At 51.2% G+C, this 21,241-nt stretch overlaps 1 protein-coding gene across 23 annotated transcripts in view; it reads left to right on the forward strand.

Moving 5' to 3' along the window:
• PLA2G6 (phospholipase A2 group VI) overlaps positions 1-21,187 on the forward strand; it is a 61,125-nt gene extending 39,938 nt beyond the window's left edge. For 9 of the 23 annotated variants that reach the window (XM_082740155.1, XM_082740145.1, XM_082740144.1 and 6 more), the window contains 8 exons: positions 1,709-1,787; positions 4,123-4,286; positions 5,894-6,044; positions 17,324-17,460; positions 17,853-18,007; positions 19,092-19,259; positions 20,143-20,216; positions 20,399-21,187. In XM_082740155.1, the coding sequence (XP_082596281.1) occupies positions 1,709-1,787; positions 4,123-4,286; positions 5,894-6,044; positions 17,324-17,460; positions 17,853-18,007; positions 19,092-19,259; positions 20,143-20,216; positions 20,399-20,543 (1,073 nt within the window). In that variant the 3' untranslated portion in view covers positions 20,544-21,187. Of the gene's footprint in view, positions 1-1,708; positions 1,788-4,122; positions 4,287-5,893; positions 6,045-17,323; positions 17,461-17,752; positions 18,008-19,091; positions 19,260-20,142; positions 20,217-20,376 lie in introns of all 23 variants that reach the window. The other 14 variants (XR_014314100.1, XR_014314101.1, XR_014314102.1 and 11 more) reach the window with 5 other exon arrangements.
• Positions 21,188-21,241: the final 54 nt, after the last annotated feature.

Here is a 21,241-nt window from a genome sequence, read left to right on the forward strand (position 1 = left end):
AGGGAGCAAGGAACGATGGGGCAGGATCTGTCAGCCTCTGGAGGCAACCAGCAACCGATGGAGCCCAGGGCCGTGGGTGGGGGGTGGTGGTGGCGTCCCTGGCTGTTGGCCCACAGTCCATGTCTCCTGAGAGAGTGCCCTGGACACCGTCTCAGGTCTGGGCATCCCCAGGGCACCCACGAGGGAGGTTGCTTTCATGGTTCCAGTGAGGAGTGTTTCTGCCACACTGTGCATTCTGTCAGGCCTGGGGCCTGTGTGTCCCCTGCTGGCCCCTTTGGTGACCTACAGGCCTTTGAACATGGCCAGGCAACCTGCCTCTGCCCCTTTGTGTCCTTGGTGCCCATGGAGATGGCTCCCAAGGAGATGGCGGTCCATCCTCTGGGCTTTCTGTGGGCTGGCCCAACCAGGGCCCGAGATCATTTGAGAGTAGTGTCCCCTGAACAGGGCAGTCAGAAACCAATCCTTGGCAAGCCAGCTTTCTTCTTCCCACCTTGCTGTGGAAGCAGACACCAGCACCGTTAGCCAGTATAGCCCAGCCTACCCTGGAGTCAGGCGAGGCAGAGCCCACAGCCACAGTCGGTGCGTGTGGCCTGGCTCCTCTCCTCCCCTGCCCATCCCCACCCAGGCCCTTCTCCCCCACCCCCACCCCATCTTTACCTCTCACTTTTACAGGCAGGCCGTCACCCAAGCCAGGCGGGATGGTGGGCCTGGGGCGCGGCATCAGATGGGTAATGCTCCGGGCCTCTAGGGGCTGGTGAGCCTGCTGAGCCCCGGGCTCACTGTAGCTCTAGTTCCCTCTCTTTCCCAGCTGCAGGCCCGACGCACGCAGCCAGCCTTTCCGCCCTCTCCCTGGCACTCTGTCCACTGCCTCTCCTGGCCAGTCTGTCCTGCTCATCTCGCCCACCCTCTGGCCACAGGCCCTGGTGAAGAGGGGGTATCCTGCCTTGCAGCCTGCATTCCTACTTTGCTGCTTCTAGACTCTGCACAGGGATGGGGAGGGCCTGTTGGAAGCCAGATGGCATGGCAGTGCCGGCCCAGGCAGGAGGGCAGGCAGTCCGTCTGGGGGTGGGGGTGGGGGTGGGGGATTGGGGCGCAGAGCAGAACAGAGGGACTGGTGGGTGTGGCTGATCTGAGAGGCTGCTGAAGTTTCTAGACCTGGGATCAGGATGAGCAGCATCTGGAGAGCGGTTGGTTATCTCCCTTCACCGTGGACTCATCCTCAAGGAATGTCCAGACTCAGCCCTTTCGGCTACATGAACTTTGGACGAGTCAGTCCCATTAAGCTCCTTGAGCCTCCTCTGGAAATTGGGGATAAGGATTCTGGTGATGATGGATGTCAGCAGCTGCACTTGCCCAATGCATGAGAAAATGCTTTGGGAACTGAGAAGCATGGGGCATGGCGGGGTGCTTGGGCTTCGGAGCTTCGGGAGGATGGCGTCAAGGAGAGTCTGGAGCTGGCCGGGTGGGCTGGGGCCCTTCCCAGAGCCGTGGGCTCCCCTCCACGTTCTAGCCCAGTTCACCCCAAGGGGCTGGTGGCCTCTGGCTTACCTGGGTCCTGGGACACAGACCCCTTCCCAGTGGCTGGAGGCAGGTGCTCCTGCTGGGGGCAGTTGGGGGAGGGCATAGCCCCAGAGCTGCTCTCTGCACCCATGGGATGGTGGGAGCCTGCCCTGTGGGGCTCTGGCCCACCCTACCCTGTGCTTCCCAGAACTGCAAGACATCGTACACATCTCCCGGTCCCGGAAGCCGGCCTTCATCCTCAGCTCCATGAGGGATGAGAAGCGAACGTAAGTGGAGGAGCGGGGGAGACTGTGCGTTCACCGCTCTGCCTGGTGCCCTCCAGCGGGCTGGGGCTTTCGGCTGGTCCCCACCAGGTTCCCTGCGAGGTAGTGTGCATCCTCTGTAGTTCACAGCGAAGGGACCAGCTCTTCAGAGAGCCTGGGTCGGCTCTTTCATCAGTGACCATGCGGGCGCAGGGGTCACACGATGGAGGTGGCAGCACTCCTGTCCGTTCCCTCTTGCTCTTGTCCCAATTTGTTGGGGAAGGTCTCCCAGATCCCCTCTGTGATGCTGAGCCTGTTTCCCCTGGTTCCACCATGTCCCTTGGCCTGTTTCCCCTGGTTCCACCGTGTCCCTTGGCCTGCTTCCCCCCATGGAGCTCGTGGATGGGCCGGCTTCTCCCACCTGCTGTACACAGGCCCATTCTTGGAGGCAGGCCTGGGAGATGGGCACAAGGAGCAGAGGCCTTGGTCCTTGAGGATAGTCCCTGGGGCTCAGAAATTGTCTGCCACGCGCGGCAAGTTTCTGGCACGGACGTGCTTGGGATCAACTGTGCTCGCTCGCTCTCTCTTCTCCTTTCCATAATAGAGTTGCTTTCTTGTTCTCTGGCTCTTACTGTTCCATGCTCCCAACAGCCTGCCCGGGGAGGGATTGGGAGCCTTGTTCTGCACGTGAGGGACCTGAGTCCCGAGAGGTGAAGCGACCTCTGGCTCACACAGTGAGCATCAGAGCAGACTTGAGCCTGGGTCTTTGGAGCTCACGCCCTTCCTGCCGTGGCAGACAGGTGGCTCTACCTCTCCTTGCCTGAAGGGTTGGCTCACCCTTGGTAGGTCCCACTCCTTTCCAAGGCTGCCCTGTGACATGCGCCCTGGAGGCGCCCCTGCCCCATCCACACTCTAGAGGTTCCTGCCACCGCGCCTCCCGGCGGCACATGTACATGCATACACATGTGCACACACCTGCGTGGGGGCCAAGGAAGGTACCAGCAGGAGGACCGACCTGTTCTGGCCCATAAGAGGAGAGAAGGCAGATTCTCTGGCAGGACCAGGGTAGTTAGCCCCAGCCGGAGCGCCCTCCTTGCGGGCGGGACTGAGGAGAGAATCAGGACGCCCCTGGAGGGACCTCCCCATGCGGAGCTGTGGGTCACGTCGCTCCGCCGTGCTCCGTCTGGGCCGATGTCTCTGATGTAAGCCCTACATCCTTAGAAGGGTCCCTCACATGTCTGCTTGGGCCTCCAGTGACAGCCCAGCCTCCCCTGCCACCCTCTGGGCTTGCTGTAGGGCCGGGCAGCTGGTCCAGGAAGATGGGACCCTAGAGTTCAGCCAGTCTGGTCCCCATCTCCCAGCTGTCTACTGGGTGGCTCCCGAGTTCCCTAGACATGCAGCCTTGCATGGAGGGAGCTTCCAGCCCATCTCGGGGGGCAGTGCAGAAGAAACCGGAAATGCTTATGGAAGCCAGGAGTGCTCCCCACAGAGAGAGCGGTTGAAGAGGAACAGGCTGAGCTGGGGGAACTGAGGGCCTCAGAGCAGGCTTCTCTCGGCAGGGACTTTTAAGCCGAGACAGAAGGATGAGGAGACCAGAAGGAAGCTTCCCGGTCTGAGCATAGACCGTGACAGCCTTCCTCAGGGCCGGGAACTGGGCACGGCTGGGCCATGGGAGACGTGTCAGGGCATGTGACCGAGCACTCTGGAGTCAGCAGACCTCAGTTGGGGACCCGGCCGTAGCAGTTCCCAATCTTGGGACTCCGGAGGGTCACCTCACCTCTGAGCTTCGTTCCTTCACAGATGTGCACTGGGGGAGCAGGGAGTGCATGCCTCAAAGGGGTTTGGGATGTTTCTGTAAATTCACACTGGGAAAAGGACCTCACAGCTCCTGGCGTACAGACAGACAGACGGTCCCTCTTCCTGTGCCCCTCCTCCCCTGCCCCGCCCACTGGGAGGACGGCCCTCACCCTCTCCACCAGCATTCCTGGCCTCTGCTGGGTACCAGCCCTCTCCCCCAGACTTGTCTGATTCAAACAGACTTTACTTAGGCACCTGCTGCAGGGCGGGTCTGGAAATCCAGACCTGACCAAAACCAAGTGGGAGGGACAGACCCAGTGTCTGCTGAGGTGGCACCTGGCCCCTTTCCTTATTGCTAGTTGCACTTTTTCCCCTCCTGAGATACTGTATGTTTACTCCTTTACTGATTGTGCCCCTGCTTCTCCACCCCAAAAGGCCCCAGTAGCGAGCGAGCTCTATGGGGCCTTATCTTTCCGCGCTCACAGATGCTCAGGGACGCAGGCCCATAGAGTGCTGGGCGGTAACGGGACCCTCTTCTCTCCCACTGCTGTCCCCTCCACAGCCACGACCACCTGCTCTGCCTGGACGGAGGGGGCGTGAAGGGCCTCGTCATCATCCAGCTCCTCATCGCCATTGAGAAGGCCTCGGGCGTCGCCACCAAGGATCTCTTTGACTGGGTGGCAGGGACCAGCACCGGGGGCATCCTGGCCCTGGCCATTCTGCACAGTGAGGGCAGGCCCCTGGCAGCAGGGGCAGGGCTGGGGGTGGTGGTTGGGATCTGCCCTCAAATGGTGCTCAGTTTCGTTTCAGAGCCTTGCAAAGAGGGTTGCTGGGGAGGGGAGGCCCTGAAAGCCCTTTGTGGGGGAGGCTGAGGGCATTGGGTGCAAGGCTGGAAAGAGAAGGGCTGGGGCCGGGGCTGGGCCTGGGTGCCCTGCCCTCCATGGGGGATAGAACGAGCCTTTCCATGTACGAAGCAGTTTCACATTCGTCTCCTCTACCATTCTCCCTGATAACCTGGTGAGGCAGGCCCCACAGGGCCTGGGAAGTGCTGGGAGTAAGGAAAACCAGTCTGAGGGCGGAGGCAGTGGGTGGTCTCGGGAAGGATGAGCCACGGAGTCCAAGAAAGCCAGAGTCCCAGTCAGCATGCTGCCTTCACCCACAGGGAAATCCAGGCCGCGGGGGGAGAGGGGTGCCTCAGAGTCACGTAACCAGCCCTGTGGGGTTGCGGGGGCTAGGACAGCTCCCTAGACACCCAGCCCAGCACTTTCCAGGGCCACAGGGCCCCCACGCATCACAACTTTGCAGAGGTGACAGAGGGGCCTCGCTTTCCTGACCATCTTCTAGGTAGTTCCCTTTGTGGAGCTCTCTGGGCTGCTTGAGGCTGCCAGAGAAGGGTCCTCCCAGAGCCAGCTACTGCCCAGGCAAGAACGGTCCTCTGCCTCGGCCTCCCTGACCTGCTATCCCTGCCCCAGACTCTCCAGTGCACCCCCTGCCCAGGTCTGAAGGTGCAGGGAGAGGACCCTCCTGCCCCCAGGCCAGGCCTGTGCTGGGCAATGGCGTCGTGGGGCTGAGACAAGAGCTTGCCCCACCCCCCCGCTGCTAGGGAGCCCCCGTCCCATGGGGGAGCCGCAGGCATCTGGGTGTTCACTGTGTGAGGAGCCCATGGCCCCGCAGTTCAGGGTGTTGGGGGCATGAGGTCGGGAGGCGGCTGGGAGCAGAGTCCCGTGGGGCTCTGGGATGGTCCAGTCTGCAGTCTGTCCGTCGGCAATGTGCTGAGACCCCCGTCCCCGGGCCTCCGGGGCCCCACAGCCCCTCTCTGGTTTCCAGTTCCTGCCTTCCACGAGAGAAAAGCTCTCTTGGATCTGTCTGCCCAGTGGGACGTGAGGTCTGGGGGCGGAGGTCCTGGCCTCCTCCAGAAAGGGTCATTCCTTCTTCAGACTCCGGCGGGACTGTGGATAGGATTTGAGAAGTCACCTAGTTCATCCTCTCGTAAGAGCAGACACCCAGCTCTCCTCAGCCCCGGCCCCAGAGAGGAGCAGCCTGTCCCCTTTGACCCTGCCTGTCCCCAGGGGCCCACAGGACAGGGTTGGTCCTTCTCTTCTGAGCCAGCTGGGGTTGGTCTAGATTAGATTTATAAATGCTTACACTTTCAGGGCCCTTCTTTAAGCAAAATACAAAATCATGGCTACAGAATTAAGTGCAGAGCCTCGGGGCTCTGAAGGGGATTTCGGCCTCTGTGGGAAGTGGCCAAGGAGAGGCCCAGGAGCCCTGACTGGCCTCCCTCCCTGCGGCTGTCGGAGCAGGACCCTCGTGTCTCCCCCTCCTTGTTCTAGGCAAGTCCATGGCCTACATGCGGGGTGTGTACTTTCGCATGAAGGACGAGGTGTTCCGGGGCTCGCGGCCCTACGAGTCGGGGCCCCTGGAGGAGTTCCTGAAGCGCGAGTTTGGGGAGCACACCAAGATGACCGACGTCAAGAAACCCAAGTAAGCCTCAGGAGGAAGGCTGTGGCTGTGGCCCCAGCTGGGCAGCCCTCCTGCTGTTCTGGGGGAGCAGAGGTTTCCCTGCCCTGGTCTGGTGAAAGTGGCGGGGGGCTGGGAGGGCCTGATAACTCCTTCCCAAGTGGGCCACGGGCTTCTGGAGAATTCTGTTGTAGGACACCCCCGACCTGGGGCTGCTGTTTTCCCACCATGATGGCACATCCCTGGGTCAGAGGGGGTCGCTTCTTGTCCATCACACACCTGGGACCTTTTGCCGAGTGAGGCTGTGCCCCAGGCATTGTGTGTGTGTGTACATATGCGCGCGTGTGTGTTCATGTGTGTGTGGGGGGGGGGCGGTTGAAGGGGGTCACCGCCAGGTGGAAAGGCCGGTGAGCCATTTGCAGTCTGGTTGGGAAATAAATGACCTGGAAAATGACAGCCATGCATGGCTGCAGGTGTTTGAGAAGTTCCAGAAGAGCCTACAGTAATGCTACCTCTTTGTCATGCTGCCCAGCCTGGGAGGGCTCTCTTGTCTGTCTCGTGCCTGTGTCTGTCACCGGCCAGACTCTTGAGCTCCCTGAGGCAGGAATGTGGCTGCCTTGTTTCTCTGCAGCCCCAGCATCTGCCCCAGAGCAGGGCACTGAGAAGTGTTCATGAGCTGACAGGGGCCTGAGGACTGAGGGCGAGGTGGTCTGGGGGGGCTCCCTGGAGGTGGTGATGTATGAGCGAGGGAGTATTTCTTTTCATAATAAAGCTTTTTCCATTTTTCTTTTTTCCCTTCCTTCCTTCCTTTTCTTCTTCTTCTTTTTTTCATTTAAGAATAATGCATAGTCTTTGAAGAAAAATTGGAAAAATACACAAAAATGTAAAAATAAAAAGGAAGAAAATATCATTCATGTGGTAGAAACCAAAAGATAATGTTTTTAAAACATTTTTATGTATTTTATCCTGGACATTTTGTCTCTCTTAAATGGTGAAATAGAACATACATTTAGAACAGCACATAAATCACTTCAGTGAATAATTACAAAGCAAACACCCATATAACCACCAGCCAAGTCCCAAAGCCCTTTGAGCACGTCCCCAGCCCCTTAGCTCCTGTCCTGCCCCCCGGGGGTGCTGCTGTCCCAACTGGTGTGAAGTGGATTTCCTAAATTTTCTTCCTTCCTTTTCTTTTCTTTTTCTACTCTGTGGGTTTCCTAAATTTCCTTTTTCCCTCCCTTCCTTCCTTCCTTTTTCCCTTTTCTGCTTTACTTTTTCCTCTCCCCTCCTCTCCTCTCTTCTCTCTGTTCTTTCTTTCTTGAGGTGGGGAGGGGCAGAGGGAGAGAGACTCTCAAGCAGACTTTACCCCCAGAGTAAGCCGGAGTCAGGATTCAATTTAACGACCCTGAGATCGTGACTTGACCTGAAATCAAGAGTCGATGCTTAACTGACTGAGCCACCCAGGCGCCCCTACCTTTCTATATGTGGTTGTTTTTTTTTTAAGATTTTATTTATTTATTTGACAGACAGAGATCACAAGTAGGCAGAGAGGCAGGCACAAAGAGAGAGGAGGAAGCAGGCTCCCTGCTGAGCAGAGAGCCCGATGCGGGGCTCGATCCCAGGACCCTGGCATCATGACCTGAGCCAAAGGCAGAGGCTTTAACCCACTGAGCCACCCAGGCGTCCCTTTTTTAAATTTTTTATAGGTTTTATTTATTTATTTGACAGAGAGACACAGCCAGAGACAGAACACAAGTAGGGGGAGTGAGGAGGGAGAAACGGGCTTTCCACCAAGCAGAGGGAGCCCGATGTGGGGCTCGATCCTGGGACTCTGGGATCATGACCCGAGCCAAGGGTAGACACTTAACAATTGAGCCACCCAGGCACCCCCTTTCTATATGTTTTAAAGGTGGTTTGCATTTCTTCTTTTGTAAAGTTACTATTCAAGTGTTTTGTCTATTTTTCATAAAATTAGATTGTGGGATTTGGGGGTTAAAAGCATTTATTTTTGTACGTATTAGATTTTAAAGTAATCTCTACACCCAACGTGCAGTTCGAACCCACAACCCCCCCGAGGGGTTGAGCCTCCTTTTTGGGGGGGATTCACTTATTTAGAGAGAGAGAGAGAGCAAGGGTGAGGGGCAGAGGGAGGAGAGACTCTCAAGCAGACTCTCCACTGAACATAGAGCCCCACTCAGGGCTCAATCCCAGGACCCCACGATCATGACCTGAGCGGAAGTCAAGAGTCGGAGGCTTAACCCACTGAGCCTCCCAAGCACCCCAAGAGGCTTCTAAGATCTTTTTATATCCTGAAAACAAGTCCTTTGATGGATATACAGATTTTAAAACCTTCCTACTACTCCATGGCTTGTCTTTTCATTCTCTTTACAGTGTTTTGTTGATGAATGGATGTTCTTAATGTAGCAGAAATTATAAATGTTTTTCTTAAAAAAAAAATGTTTTTCTTTTTCCTTTTTTGTTTTTTCTTTTTGTTTTGTTTGTTTGTTTGTATGGTTTGCGTTTTTTATGTTCGTTCAAGAACCCTCCCTTATCTTGGGGCAGGAAGTGATCTTCCCATCAGGCCAGCAATCTCTCTGGATCTGCCTTTCACAGTTTAGGTCTTCATCAGCCTAGAATTGGTTTTCGGATCGGGGAGCCCCAATTTCATGTTTTCCACATGTGTAACAGTTTCCCCAGCCTCCTCCGTGAAGAGGTCTGTCTTTCTCTGCAGGTCCGCTCAGCAGTTTCTGTGTTCTGTTCTATGGGCTGGCTCTGTCCCTCCGCTTTATGGCGAGTCCCAATATCTGGGACAGCAGAGCTTCCCACCTGGTCCGTCTTCAAGGGTGTCCCGGCTCTTCTTGGACGCGTCCTAGAGAAGTGATTAAGACTGAGTGCCCTGAAGTTTCCTCTTCTCAAAAATGAGAATAGCACATTGCCTGCCTCCTAGGGTTTTCATGAGGCGGAGAAAAGTTAATATTTATTTATTTATTTATTTTTAAAGATTTTATTGGTCAGAGAGGGAGAGAGCACAGGCAGAAGAAGCGGCACACAGAGGAAGAAGCAGCCTCCCTGCTGAGCAAGGAGCCGGATGCGGGACTTGATCCTAGGACCTTGGAATCAACCGCTTAACTGACAGAGCCACCCAGGCACCCCAAAAAGTTAATATTTAGAAAGCACCTGGTGGAGCACCTGAAGCTGGCTCGGTCAGAGAAGTGTGTGACTCTTCATCTTGGGGTCGTGTGTGTGAATCCCACATTGGGTATAGAGATTTCTTAAATTGTTTTTTTATTAATTTTATTTTTAAAATTTAAATTTTTAAAAAAATTTTTAAATTTTATTTTTTAATAAATTTTTAAAATTTTTAAAAAATTTTAAAAAGCAGAAAGAATATTTTAAAAATATTTTAAAAAAATTTTAATATTATTTTTTAAATAATATTTTGAAAATATTTTTTAAGAAAGCAGAAAGCAAGCAAGCACCTGGCATGCATGGTGCTGTACAAAGATTACTTGCAGCTGTTTGTGCTTCCAGGTAAATGATAGCATCAGATCGCCCAGTTCTATAGAAAATCAAATCCTACTGGTGCTTCGGTAAAGATTACACTGAATCTGTACGCTTACGTAGGGGGGCGGGGGAAGTGGCCTCTGAAAACGCTGAGCTTCCCAATGAGAGAATATAGTAAAACACTCCCCTGGTTTAAAAAGTTTCTCAGTGCAGGGCTGGTGGCTCAGTCGTTAAGTCCTGGGATCGAGCCTGCCTCCGGCTCCCCGCTCAGTGGGAAGTCCGCTTCTCCCCTCCCACAGCCCCTGCTTGTGTTCCCTCTCTCACTGTCTCTGTCTCTCTCTCAAACAAAAAGATAAAATCTTAAAAAAAAAAAAAGTTTCTCAGTGCAGATTTATGCTTCTTTCTATAGAGGTCTTACACAGTGGTAGTTTTTATTTATTTGATGGAGAGAGAGATCACAAGTAGGCAAAGAGGCAGGCAGAGAGAGGGGGGAAACAGGCTCCCTGCTGAGCAGAGAGCCCTATGTGGGACTCAATCCCAGGACCCTGGGACATAACCTGAGCTGTAGGTAGAGGCTTAACTCACTGAGCCACCCAGGCGCCCCACAGTGGTAGTTTTTATCTCTTCATGTTCTTCGTGGGTTTTGGGCTACTGTAAATTATACATTTTTGGAGATAGCATTTATTTATTTCTTTGACCATGTTTAATTGTAAAATAGATGTAACATAAAAATTAACCATCGAAACCATCTTAGGTACAGTTGAGGAAGTGGTAAGTACCTTCACACTGGTACGCAGCTGACTTCCCAAACTTTTTTTGCCCCCGCAAACTTTTCATCCTGCAAATCTAGAACTCTGTTCCATGAAACACCTCTCCATTCCCAGCATCCCCAGGCCCTGGCAACTGCCATTCTACTTTCTCTCTCTAGAATTTTGACTACTCTAGGGACACCCTGGAAGGGGACCATATAATATCTGTCCTTTTGCGGCTGGTCCCTCTCACTGAACATAGTGTCCTTGACATTCGTCCATGTTGGAACACGTGTCAAGAGTTTCCTTCCTGGTCAAGGCTGAACAACACACCATTGTATGGATACACCACATTGCCTGTTCACCCACGGATGGACGTTTTGGTTGTTTCCATCTTTTGACTTGTTGATGACGCTGCTGTTCACAGGGGTGCACAGGTCCCTTTCCTGGTTCCTGCTTTCAATTCCCGGTGCCTTTTACAGAGAGAATTCTGAGGGGCCCCACCAAGCTAATAATTTTGTTTAGATTTTTGCATCCACATTCCTGGGTGAGTTGGACCCATTTTTTTCCCTGTTTGAGGGTTGCTGGGTTTTGGTTTTGAGGGAGTGTTTCCTCTTTCTATTTTTTTGGAAGAGTTAGTAAAATAAACACTTTGCTTCTTCCTTGAATACTTGGTAGAATTTGCCTGTGGAGTGATCAAGGCCTGGGATTTGCTTGAAGGAAGATTTTTGATGGTGGAGTTAACTTCTTTAATGATCATATGAGACTATTTTTTTGAATTTCTAAATGTCGTTTTGAGTTGGTTTGGGGGTTTTTTCTAGGGACATGTCAAGTTTCTCAGCTCTTCAAGTGGATTGGCATAGAGTGTTCAAAATGTTCTCTTTATTATCTTTTTAATGTCTGCAGGATCTGTTGTGATGCCTCCTTCAACCCAAATTATGCACACCTTCTTTACCAGTCCTGCTACAGGCTTTTCTGTTGGATTAATCTTCCAGAAAACCAGCTCTTAGCTATTTATTGGCTCTGTTGTGTGTTTGTTTTCTGTTTCACTTACTTCTTTTGTTTTTATCTTTCTTGTACTTTTTTGGGGTTTATTTAGCTGTTTTTTTTCTTAACTTCTTAAAATCAATGATGCTCATTGATTTTTAACCATCTGTTGTATAATATATGTGTATATAGGGTTGTATGTATAAGTTTAAACACTCCCCTAAGAACTAGGTTTTTTTTTTTAAGTTTCTTTATTTTTAGTAAACTCTACACCCAATGTGGAGCTTAGACTCACAACCCCAAGATCAAGAATTGCACAATCTCTGACTGAGCCAACCAGGCACCCCTCTAAGAATTGTTTTAATGATACCCCATAAGCATGTGTATGATTGCTTTGTTCATAATGCTTCCTAATTTTCATTATATATTTTTAAAATTTTATTTTATTTAAAACTTTAAAAGATATTTATTTTAAAAGTTTATTTACTTGACAGAGAGAGAGAGAGAGTGAGAGCACATGCAGGGGGAGTGGCAGGCACAGGCAGAGGGAGAAACAGGCTCCCTGCTGAGCAGGGAGCTGGATATGGGGCTTGATCCCAAGGCCTGGGGATCATGACCTGAGCTGAAGGTAGACACTTAACCGACTGAGTGTCGCGGCCAGCGCGACAACACAACTAGGGTCGAGAGGGTAAGAGGATGGTGAGACGAAGACAAGATGTAAAGAGATGGGGACAGGAGGGACACAGTGGATGATGTCCAAGCAGTGCCAACTTTATTACAAAGTGTGCATGATTATATAGAAAGCAGAAACACTTAGGGGAGACTAACTGCCCACACATACCAAAAATAGTTTCTCCAGGCTCTTGTTTACCAGTTCCCTTAGGTTAAACACACAGACATCCTGACGCCAGCATGTTGCTTGCTTATAGATAAGTTCCCTATTGATGAAGGGACTGAAGAAGGGTGCCAGGTGCATTTTATGGCCCATGCAAGAACAGCAAGGTCCAGGCATGGATTGATGACTTAGGCCTGCATTGTCCTGTTCCTGATAAACCCCAATGGGTAGTCACATAGGCGATCATGAGACTCATAGCACAGACCCTTTCTCAGCGCTACTCAACCTTTCCATTGCTGAGGTTGCTTAATCCCTTAATGTCAGGAAGGCGCAAGTCAGGGCCTGGTTTGGCTCATATCTCAAGCTTCTGCGTGGCTTCCCACAACTGAGTTGCCTGGATGCCCCATCATTATAATTTCTTAACCATAGTTTCTTAAAAATACATTTCTCAATTTCTAAATCTAGGGAATTCTCTAGTTATATTGTTCTTATTAATTGCTTTGTGGCTAGAGGACATGCCTGTATGATTTTAGTCCTTCAAAATGTGTTGAGACTTGGTTTGTGGACTTCTCTACAATCAATTCTTATAAATGTCCCACATCTAATTTAAAAGAATATATTTTGCATTGAGTGCAAGTTCTCCACAGTGGATTAAGTCATATTGGCTAGGAATATTGTTTAAGATTTCCAGTTCTGCCATACCCTTAAGAAGTCTTTGCTCACTACTTTTACCAATTATTGAGAAGCCATGTTGAAATCTTCTACTCTGGGAACTTGCCCTTTTGCCCTATAGTGCTGTCAATTTTTGTTTTAATATTTTGACACTATGTTATTAAGTGCATATATATTTAAGTTGTTATATATTTTTCTTTTCTTTAAAGGACTGGGATCCTTTATTATTATGAAGTAGCTGTTTTTATCTCTAGGAATGCTTTTTGCTTTAAAGCCCATTTTATCCTGATACCAACACACAGAGACACTAGCTTTCTTTGATTGTATTTGTATGGTGTATCTGTATTCACCCTTTAATTCAGTCTTCTTGAGTCCTTATGTTTTATTTGTTTATTTATTATTTATTTTCTTAAGATTTTTAAATTTATGTTATTATTTATTTATTTATGTGACACAAAGAGAGAGAGCACAAGTGGGGAAATGGCAGGTGGAGAGGAAGAAGCAGGCTCCCTGCTGAGCAAGAAGCCCAACATGGGGCTCTATCCCAGGACCCCAGGATCATAGCCTGAGCTGAAGGCAGACACTTAATGACTGAGCCACTCAGGTGCCTTAGAATTACTGAATAATTTTGATCATTGTATTTTCCCCCATGGTTTGAAATTTGTGCACTCATTTCTTTTTCCCGTAGTGCATGCTTAACTTATGAAAGCCTAAATTTAATTGATACCATTAGCCTTCCCTCAGATAATCAAGCCTTTTAAAATAATTTAATTCCATCATATCTATAGGTGTTTTCCTGTATTTGAAGTCTGTCTTGTTTTTTTAAGCTCACAAGACATTATTATTATCTTTCAAAGTTTGTTTTCATTTAGATTTGTCCATTAGTATGCTGGGGAGACAGATCTCTGGGGGAAGAAGCCCTGATTTATAGTGTTCACTAAGTCCCATGGTGTAAATACTCCCACCATGGCCAATTTCAAGTTACCATCACTTTAACAACCACCTTATGGGATTTAGCAATAGGTTCTTACAAGCCAGTATGAGCTGCCTCCAGCATACAGTTGGCTGTGTGCGTCTATGCATGTGTATATGTGTGCGGGTAGATGTCTCTTACTTCTTTGTTCTGTCATCTTCCTTGCATCTCAGATTTCCACTTTTCTTCTGCCTGAAATATAGTCTTTTGACTTTTCCTTAGAGAGGGACTACTGGTGGTGAATTCTCTGCCAGCAGAATTGTTTGAAAATGGTTTTATTTTCTTCTGATTCTTGCTGGGTATAGAATTCTAGACTGATGATTTTCTTCGGGAACATGCAAGGTATCATTCTATCATCTTTTAGCTTTGGAAAGTCAGTTTCAGTCTGTTACTCCTTTGAAAGTAATTGATCTTTTTTTCTCTGGATGTTTTTATTGATGTGTTTGCTTTTAGTGTTCTACCATTATACTATGATATATCTAGATAGCAAGGTGTTTCCAGTTTATCCTGCATGGGATTTTTTAGTTTTGAATCTTTGGATTTTGCCTTTCTTAAGTTCTGGAAACCTGAGTTGTTATCCCTTCAACCTTTGCCTCTTCCGAGTTTTCTCTCTCCTCTCCTTTTGGAACTCTAGTTAAACATATGCTAGACCTTTTCTGTCTTCCATGTCTTGTAAGTTCTCTTGTATATTCTAACATTTTATCTCTCTCTGTTGCCTTGTAGACAAATTTCTTCTTACCTATTTTCCAATTCATAAATTTTCTCTTTAGCCTTATCTAATTTTCCACTTAACCCATCCATTGATTTTTAAAATTCTATTGCTTTTTACTTTTTAATTTCTAGCAATACTCTTTGGTTCTTCTTCAAATCTTCTAGGTCATTAGTTATAGTTTCCTATTCCCTGAAGATACTATCACACTGACCTTTGATGTCTTAATATTGTAAACATAGCTTGTTTTATAATCTTAGCTTTGATGTCTTAATATTGTAAGCATCGCTTGTTTTATAATCTTTGTTTAAGGACTCAAATATCTGCAGTGTTTGTTTTGCTGTTTTATGTTGGTTTATACTGGTTTTCATTTATGATTTTATTTCATCATGTACTACACCTCCTCTCCCACTGCCTTTGAACTGTGTGGTGTTCTTTAGTATTGAAAAATAATATATGCAGATTCTTTGAGGTCTAGGATGAGAGTATCTTCCTCCAGAGTGTTTTGTGTTGTCTCTTCCAGGTACCTAGGTACCCTGCCATCTAGGGCCCCTATACCTGAATTCTTGGCATGAAGGTTTGGGGACGTCCCCACAGGTGATACAAATTTAGATTACCAAAGGTTAGCTTATGGTTATACATTTTCAGGGTTTTTTTTTTTTTTCTGCTCTCTCTCCTTTATCCAATGCCAAAGTAACTTTCCTCATAGCCTCGGGGTGAGGGAGGGGCAGGTTTATTTCTGGTTTACTCTTATTCCAAGAGTGTAGTCCTTTGGGATCCCACCCTAATGTGGGATCCTGGGCTTTTGACTTTTGTCCCCCTGGCTCCATGAGAGCATCAATACTGAAGCTCAGGTTTACTGTGTTTGTAACTGCCTCAGGTCAAGCCTGGGTCTGGGCCCCACTTACCTCTCTGGGTTCTTGCTCATCTGCCGAGCTTCCCTGGGTTACTTTCTTTCTGTCTTGTTAGGTCTTCTGTGTTTGTTTGTGTGTGTGTGTGTGTGTGTGTGTGTGTGTATGTTTTGATTTGTTTAGATTTTATTTTTTTATGTATTTAGAGGGAGAGAGAAAATCCCAAGTAGACCCCACACTGAGCATGGAGTCTGATGCGGGGCTCGGTCTCATAACCCCAAGATCATGAGCTGAACTGAAATCAAGAGTTGGACACTTAACTGACTGAGCCACCCAGGCATCCCCCCTTTTAAAAAGATTTTATTTATTCATTTGAGAGAGTGAAAGGGTGCGGGGGGTAGGAGCTGAGGGAGAGGGAGAGAGAGAATCTCAAACAGACCTCCACTGAGCATAGAGCCCAATGTGGAGCTTGATCTCATGAGCCCGAAATCATGACCTAAGCTGAAATCAAGAGTCAGACACCTAACCAACTGAGCCACCCCAGCACCCCCGGTCTTCTGTATTTTGAGGAGAGATTTTTCAAAATATTTTTTCCAGCATTTTATTTTTTGTTCAGTGGGGAAGTTGTTCAGATAAGCTTTCCACAGTGTTCCCAGAAATGGAAAGCTAATTTTTTTTTCCTATGCAGAAGCAGATTTTGTCCCCTTTCATGTATATTTTTCTTTACAATTTAACAAATATATTTTTCTTTATTAGTCAGCTAGTATAATTTGGAATAGGTGCAAAACATTTTATTTACTTACCCATTCTATTGGTACCATTTATTTATTTTGTGAAGTTTATTTATTTATTTTTTAGTAATCACTGTAAGCAATGTGGGGCTCGAACTCACAACCCTGAGATCAAGAGTCACATGCTCTTCAGACTGAGCCAGCTGGGCACCCCTCTATTGTTACCATTTAGATCGGTTCATTTTTTACTGTAATAAATTACATTGTACTGAATAGCTTATACAAGAAGCTCTTATTGTAGGGGTGCCTGGGTGGCTCAGTCATTGAGCATCTCCCTTCGGCTCAGGTCATGATCCTGGGGTCCTGGGATTGAGCCCCACATTGGGCTCCTTGCTTGGCAGGAAGCCTGCTTCTCCCTCCCCTACTCCCCCTGCTTGTGTTCCCTCTCTCGTGTCTTTCTCTGTCAAATAAATAAATAAAATCTTTAAAAAAACAAAAGAAAAGGAGCTCTTACTGTAGCTCAGATTCTTCCTTAGGGATAGATTTTCCAAAATGGAATTCTCAGATGAAATTCTCAGAGATTTGTAAGATCTTAGTACATATTAGCTTCCAAGGGGGCTGTGCCAGTCCCCATTTCTTGCAGTATTTAAGGATTTTTTGTCTTTTGAGATAAGAGGGAGTCTTCTCTAATAGGTTACAGGCTCATATTGTGAAACACTGATGAGGAATCAAAGGTGCCATGGTGAAAAGTCTCCTCCCACTGCTGTCTGGGGGCTGCAGCCACCAAGCTGTCCCGTGCCCCAGAGGCCCCTCACTGTTTCCTAGGTTCCACTCATGGGTCCTTCTGACCAAGCAAATAGGTACCTCAGTATGGTGGTACCTATTTTGTTTTTAAATAATATTATTTTGTTTTTAAGTAATACTACACATACTATCCTAAACCTTACTTTTTGCACTTGACCATAAACCTCGGGGCTCACTGCCCATCTGTACATAAACTGCTTCCTCGGTCATCCCGCAGTGACACAAACCCCCTGGGGTAGAGGAGCCATTGAAACATCCCGCTGATGGACATTTCTGCTGTTTCCAGCAGTTTGCTTGAACAGACCTGTTAATAACTTCGCGTCTGCCCATCTTCTGCGCGCACAAGCATGTCTTAGGATGAACTCCCAGGGGCAGGATCGCTGGGTGTAAGGATGATGCCTTTGGTGATGTGGATGAAACTTGCCAGCGTGGATTTTCAGGGGTGGCCAAGTTGGTGACCAGCTGTCCTTCTCCCTGTTCCTACCCAGGGTGATGCTGACAGGGACGCTGTCTGATCGGCAACCTGCTGAACTCCACCTCTTTCGGAATTATGATGCTCCAGAGTCTGTACGGGAGCCTCGATTCAGCCAGAATATTAACCTCAAGCCTCCAACTCAGCCCTCAGGTTAAAACCATGTCTGATGTATCTGCAGGAAACAAGCCTAAGGGGCTGCCGGGTGGAGGGTTGGAGTCATAAGCTTGCTCCCGGGGTCCCCCTGGCCCAAGCATCCCAGCCACTGCCCTGAGTCTGTCGCTGAGGGCAGGCAGAACTGGGGGGCTCTCCTGCCTCGGGCAGGCTAAAGGAGTCCCCGGGAGGTCCCACCTTGTACCCTGCCTTCCAACGGACAGCAGGGCTAGAGGGCACAAACTGTGGGTCGTGCTTCTGAAGAGTTCCCAGCCTCTCCCTCTCCCTGCAGACCCACAGACCCACACGCACACGGAGCTCTGCAGCGCGTGGGTTTCGTACCAGTCCCCTGGTGCCACTGGGCCACCGTCTTCCCTCACCCCACCCTCCAGAGCAGCTGGTGTGGCGGGCTGCCCGGAGCAGTGGGGCAGCGCCCACCTACTTCCGGCCCAATGGGCGCTTCCTGGACGGCGGACTGCTGGCCAACAACCCCACGCTGGATGCCATGACCGAGATCCATGAGTACAACCAGGACATGATCCGCAAGGTGAGAGCCTCCAGCTCGAGGGGGCTGGACATGACCGGCTGCGGGAGCTGATCTCTTTGAGCAAATCTTGCAAAGGATTGCCTGCTAGGAGAGCACGAGGCTTTGATTCTTACGCCCATTGATTTGGTGCGTGGGACGACAGCTCTGTCTCACACTTGAACCTGCACGATGGGTGATGGCCCAGAGCTCTGAGCTAATCAGAGGGACTCTGAGGCCCAATCTGGTATGAGTGGTGAGGGGCGCCTAGGAGGGAGGGTGGCGGGCACACCAGGACATGCCAACATCAGTGCTGGCCACTCTGCGAGCCTGGGGACACATGCTTGCCCTTGGGGAGCTCGTGTGGGGAGACTGTGAATGCCGCCCCAGGGGTTTCGGGTGCTGTGGTGGAGGGCTGTGCGGGAGTCCTGGAGCAGGACCGCCTCTGCTAAGAGACCAGGGCGCTCAGAAAGGGCCCCTGCAAAAGGCCTCCGGGGGCGGACAGTGCTGAGTCGGTGATCCCAAGGAACAGAAGTAGCCCTTGGCCGGAGGAGCTTTTAGCGCAGAGGTGGGGCAAGGCCCATGCGTGTTAGCATCAGCGCCGGGACGTAGGCTCGGGGCTCTGGCTGCAGGGTTAGGGTCCTGCCTCTGCCTGTGTTACACTCCAGCCACTGTGTGGGGTATGATGGTACCAGCGTGGGGACCGGCATGAGGTACCTGCGTGCTTTTCTGTAAAATGTATAGGACGCTGCCTACCCCTAGGGTGCCAGAGCCTTGCTGGCTGCGGTTCTCACCGTGGTCATCAGGGAGCCCCAGATGCAGCCGCTGGGTCACAGAGGCAGGCACCCTCTAGGGGCCAGACAGGGCAGGGCAGGCTTCCTGGAGGAGGAGGGACTCCAAGATTCGGACTGGGAAGGGTCTTCATCACCTGAGTGGCCTCCTATGGTGGATGAGCCCCACCGGGAGGGGGAACTTGCCGAGGTGCCCAGCATGTTGGAGCTTGTTGTGGAGCAAAGGAGGGGACAGGACAGACTCTGCCCCTGCCACCTGGGGAAGGGTCTGCTGGCGGGAAGATCGCCTCCAACTACTCCTGTCCTGTCCCCAACAGGGTCAGCGCAGCAAGGTGAAGAAGCTCTCCATCGTGGTCTCTCTGGGGACTGGGAAGTCCCCACAGGTGCCCGTGACCTGTGTGGATGTATTCCGTCCCAGCAACCCCTGGGAACTGGCCAAGACTGTTTTCGGGGCCAAGGAACTGGGCAAGATGGTGGTGGACTGTGTGAGTACGGGCTGCTCCCCAGCTCCACTGGCCTCTGGGTCTCAGTCTCTGGGACCCTGGGTGTCAGGAAGGCTCTGTTGAAGGTCTTCAGCCCGCTGAGGTGAGGGGGTCCCCGATTCCATCTCAGTGTTGGCCCGTAGTGACCACCTACCCCTGGGGCTTTCGGCATTTTTTTTTTTTAAGATTTTATTTATTTATTTGACAGACAGAGATCACAAGAAGGCAGAGACGCAGGCAGAGAGAGAGAGGGGGAAGCAGGCTCCCTGCTGAGCAGAGAGCCCGACGCGGGGCTCGATCCCAGGACCCTGAGATCATGACCTGAGCCGAAGGCAGAGGCTGTAACCCACTGAGCCACCCAGGAGCCCCTTTTTTTTTTTTTAATATTTTATTTATTTGTTCGACAGACAGAGACCACAAGTAGGCAGAGAGGCAAGCATAGAGAGAGGAGGAAGCAGGCTCCCTACAGAGCAGAGAGCCCGATGCGGGGCTCGATCCCAGAACCCTGGGATCATGACCTGAGCCGAAAGCAGAGGCTTTAACCCACTGAGCCACCCAGGCGTCCTGCTTTCGGCGTTTTTTAACCATGAAGCCCTTTCTTTGAACACGGCCCCATGTAGAAGCCCAGAATATGCCATGGGACACAAGCCGCAGGGGGCGGGATGCAGAGGCCTGTCCACTCAGCCCCTGCTCCTCTCCCCCTGCAGTCAGGGGCTGCTGAGCCGCCCGCGCCCCTCTGTTCCACAGCTGGGACAGTCACCGCAGCCCAGGCAGGGGGACTCTGCTGGGGGTGGGGTGGCTAAGCCAGACTAGAGCCTGGGGATCCCCGGGCAGTGATTTGGGGTATAGTGTGTGCTGAACGCTCACAGAGACCCCTTCTTGCCAGTGCACGGATCCGGATGGGCGGGCCGTGGACCGGGCCCGGGCCTGGTGCGAGATGGTTGACATCCAGTACTTCAGGTGAGGACTCCGCCGGCAGCAGCCCCCGCCTCCTGCCCCAGCCTGGCCAGACCCAGCCCTCTGTGCCCACTTCCCCTTTCCCCACGCGGCTGCTCTGCACCCCGAGCCCACCCTGGTCCTCACTCCTGTCCCCCACCCAAGCCAAGCCTCCGGGGGTCAGCCCTCCTCCTTGACCCAGACAGATTGAACCCCCAGCTGGGGACAGACATCATGCTGGACGAGGTCAGCGACGCAGTGCTGGTCAACGCTTTGTGGGAGACTGAGGTTTATATCCACGAGCATCGGGAAGAGTTCCAGAAGCTCGTGCAGCTGCTGCTCTCACCGTGAGGCTGGGCTCCCAGCTACCCCCACGCCATCACAGCCCCCCAGCCCCTGATGAAGAGGCCGGGCGATGCCCACCCGGTGTGCCACTGGGCAGAACAGGGCCGGGGTGGCTTCGCGTCTGCAGACCAGACCAGGTCTCAGAGGGCTCTGGGCTTCCTGCCTGAGGCTGGTCCCGAGGGCCTGACCCCACTATCCCCACCTTCTGGCACCTGTTGTCATTCTAGGCTTAGAAATCCTGGAGCCTCACTCCGGGCCGTCTCCCTGCCAGCCAAGGACAACTGACCCTTGAGCCCCGAGCCCTGCTGATTTAGACACTAAGGGGATCTTACCCATCCCCCATCAAGACCCCTTCCGCCCTCCGCCCTCTGCCCTCTTCCCTGGAGGGGACTGCGGTCAGAGAAACAGGCTGTGACCCACTCATCAGCAGGGGACTCCTGGGCTCCAGGAGCGGGATTCCGCATCTGACTTTGCCCCTCAGCACACACCCAGCCACCTGCACCCCTCCAAGCTGCCCCACCCCGGAGCTCTCCTCGGCTCTCAAAGGTCACTCCTGTAACCTCAGCCATTCCTTCCAACTCGAAGTGGTGCATAAGGGGGCGGGGCTCCAGGGCGTCTCCACTGGAAATAAATGGTTCGATTCCAGTTCACCTGTGTTATGTGTGCCGTGCCATGAGTGCTCCCATCCGCCCCCTGTCCCCCCC

Source organism: Mustela nivalis (assembly GCF_964662115.1).
Source record: "Mustela nivalis genome assembly, chromosome: 7".
NCBI classification, from domain to species: domain Eukaryota; kingdom Metazoa; phylum Chordata; class Mammalia; order Carnivora; family Mustelidae; genus Mustela; species Mustela nivalis.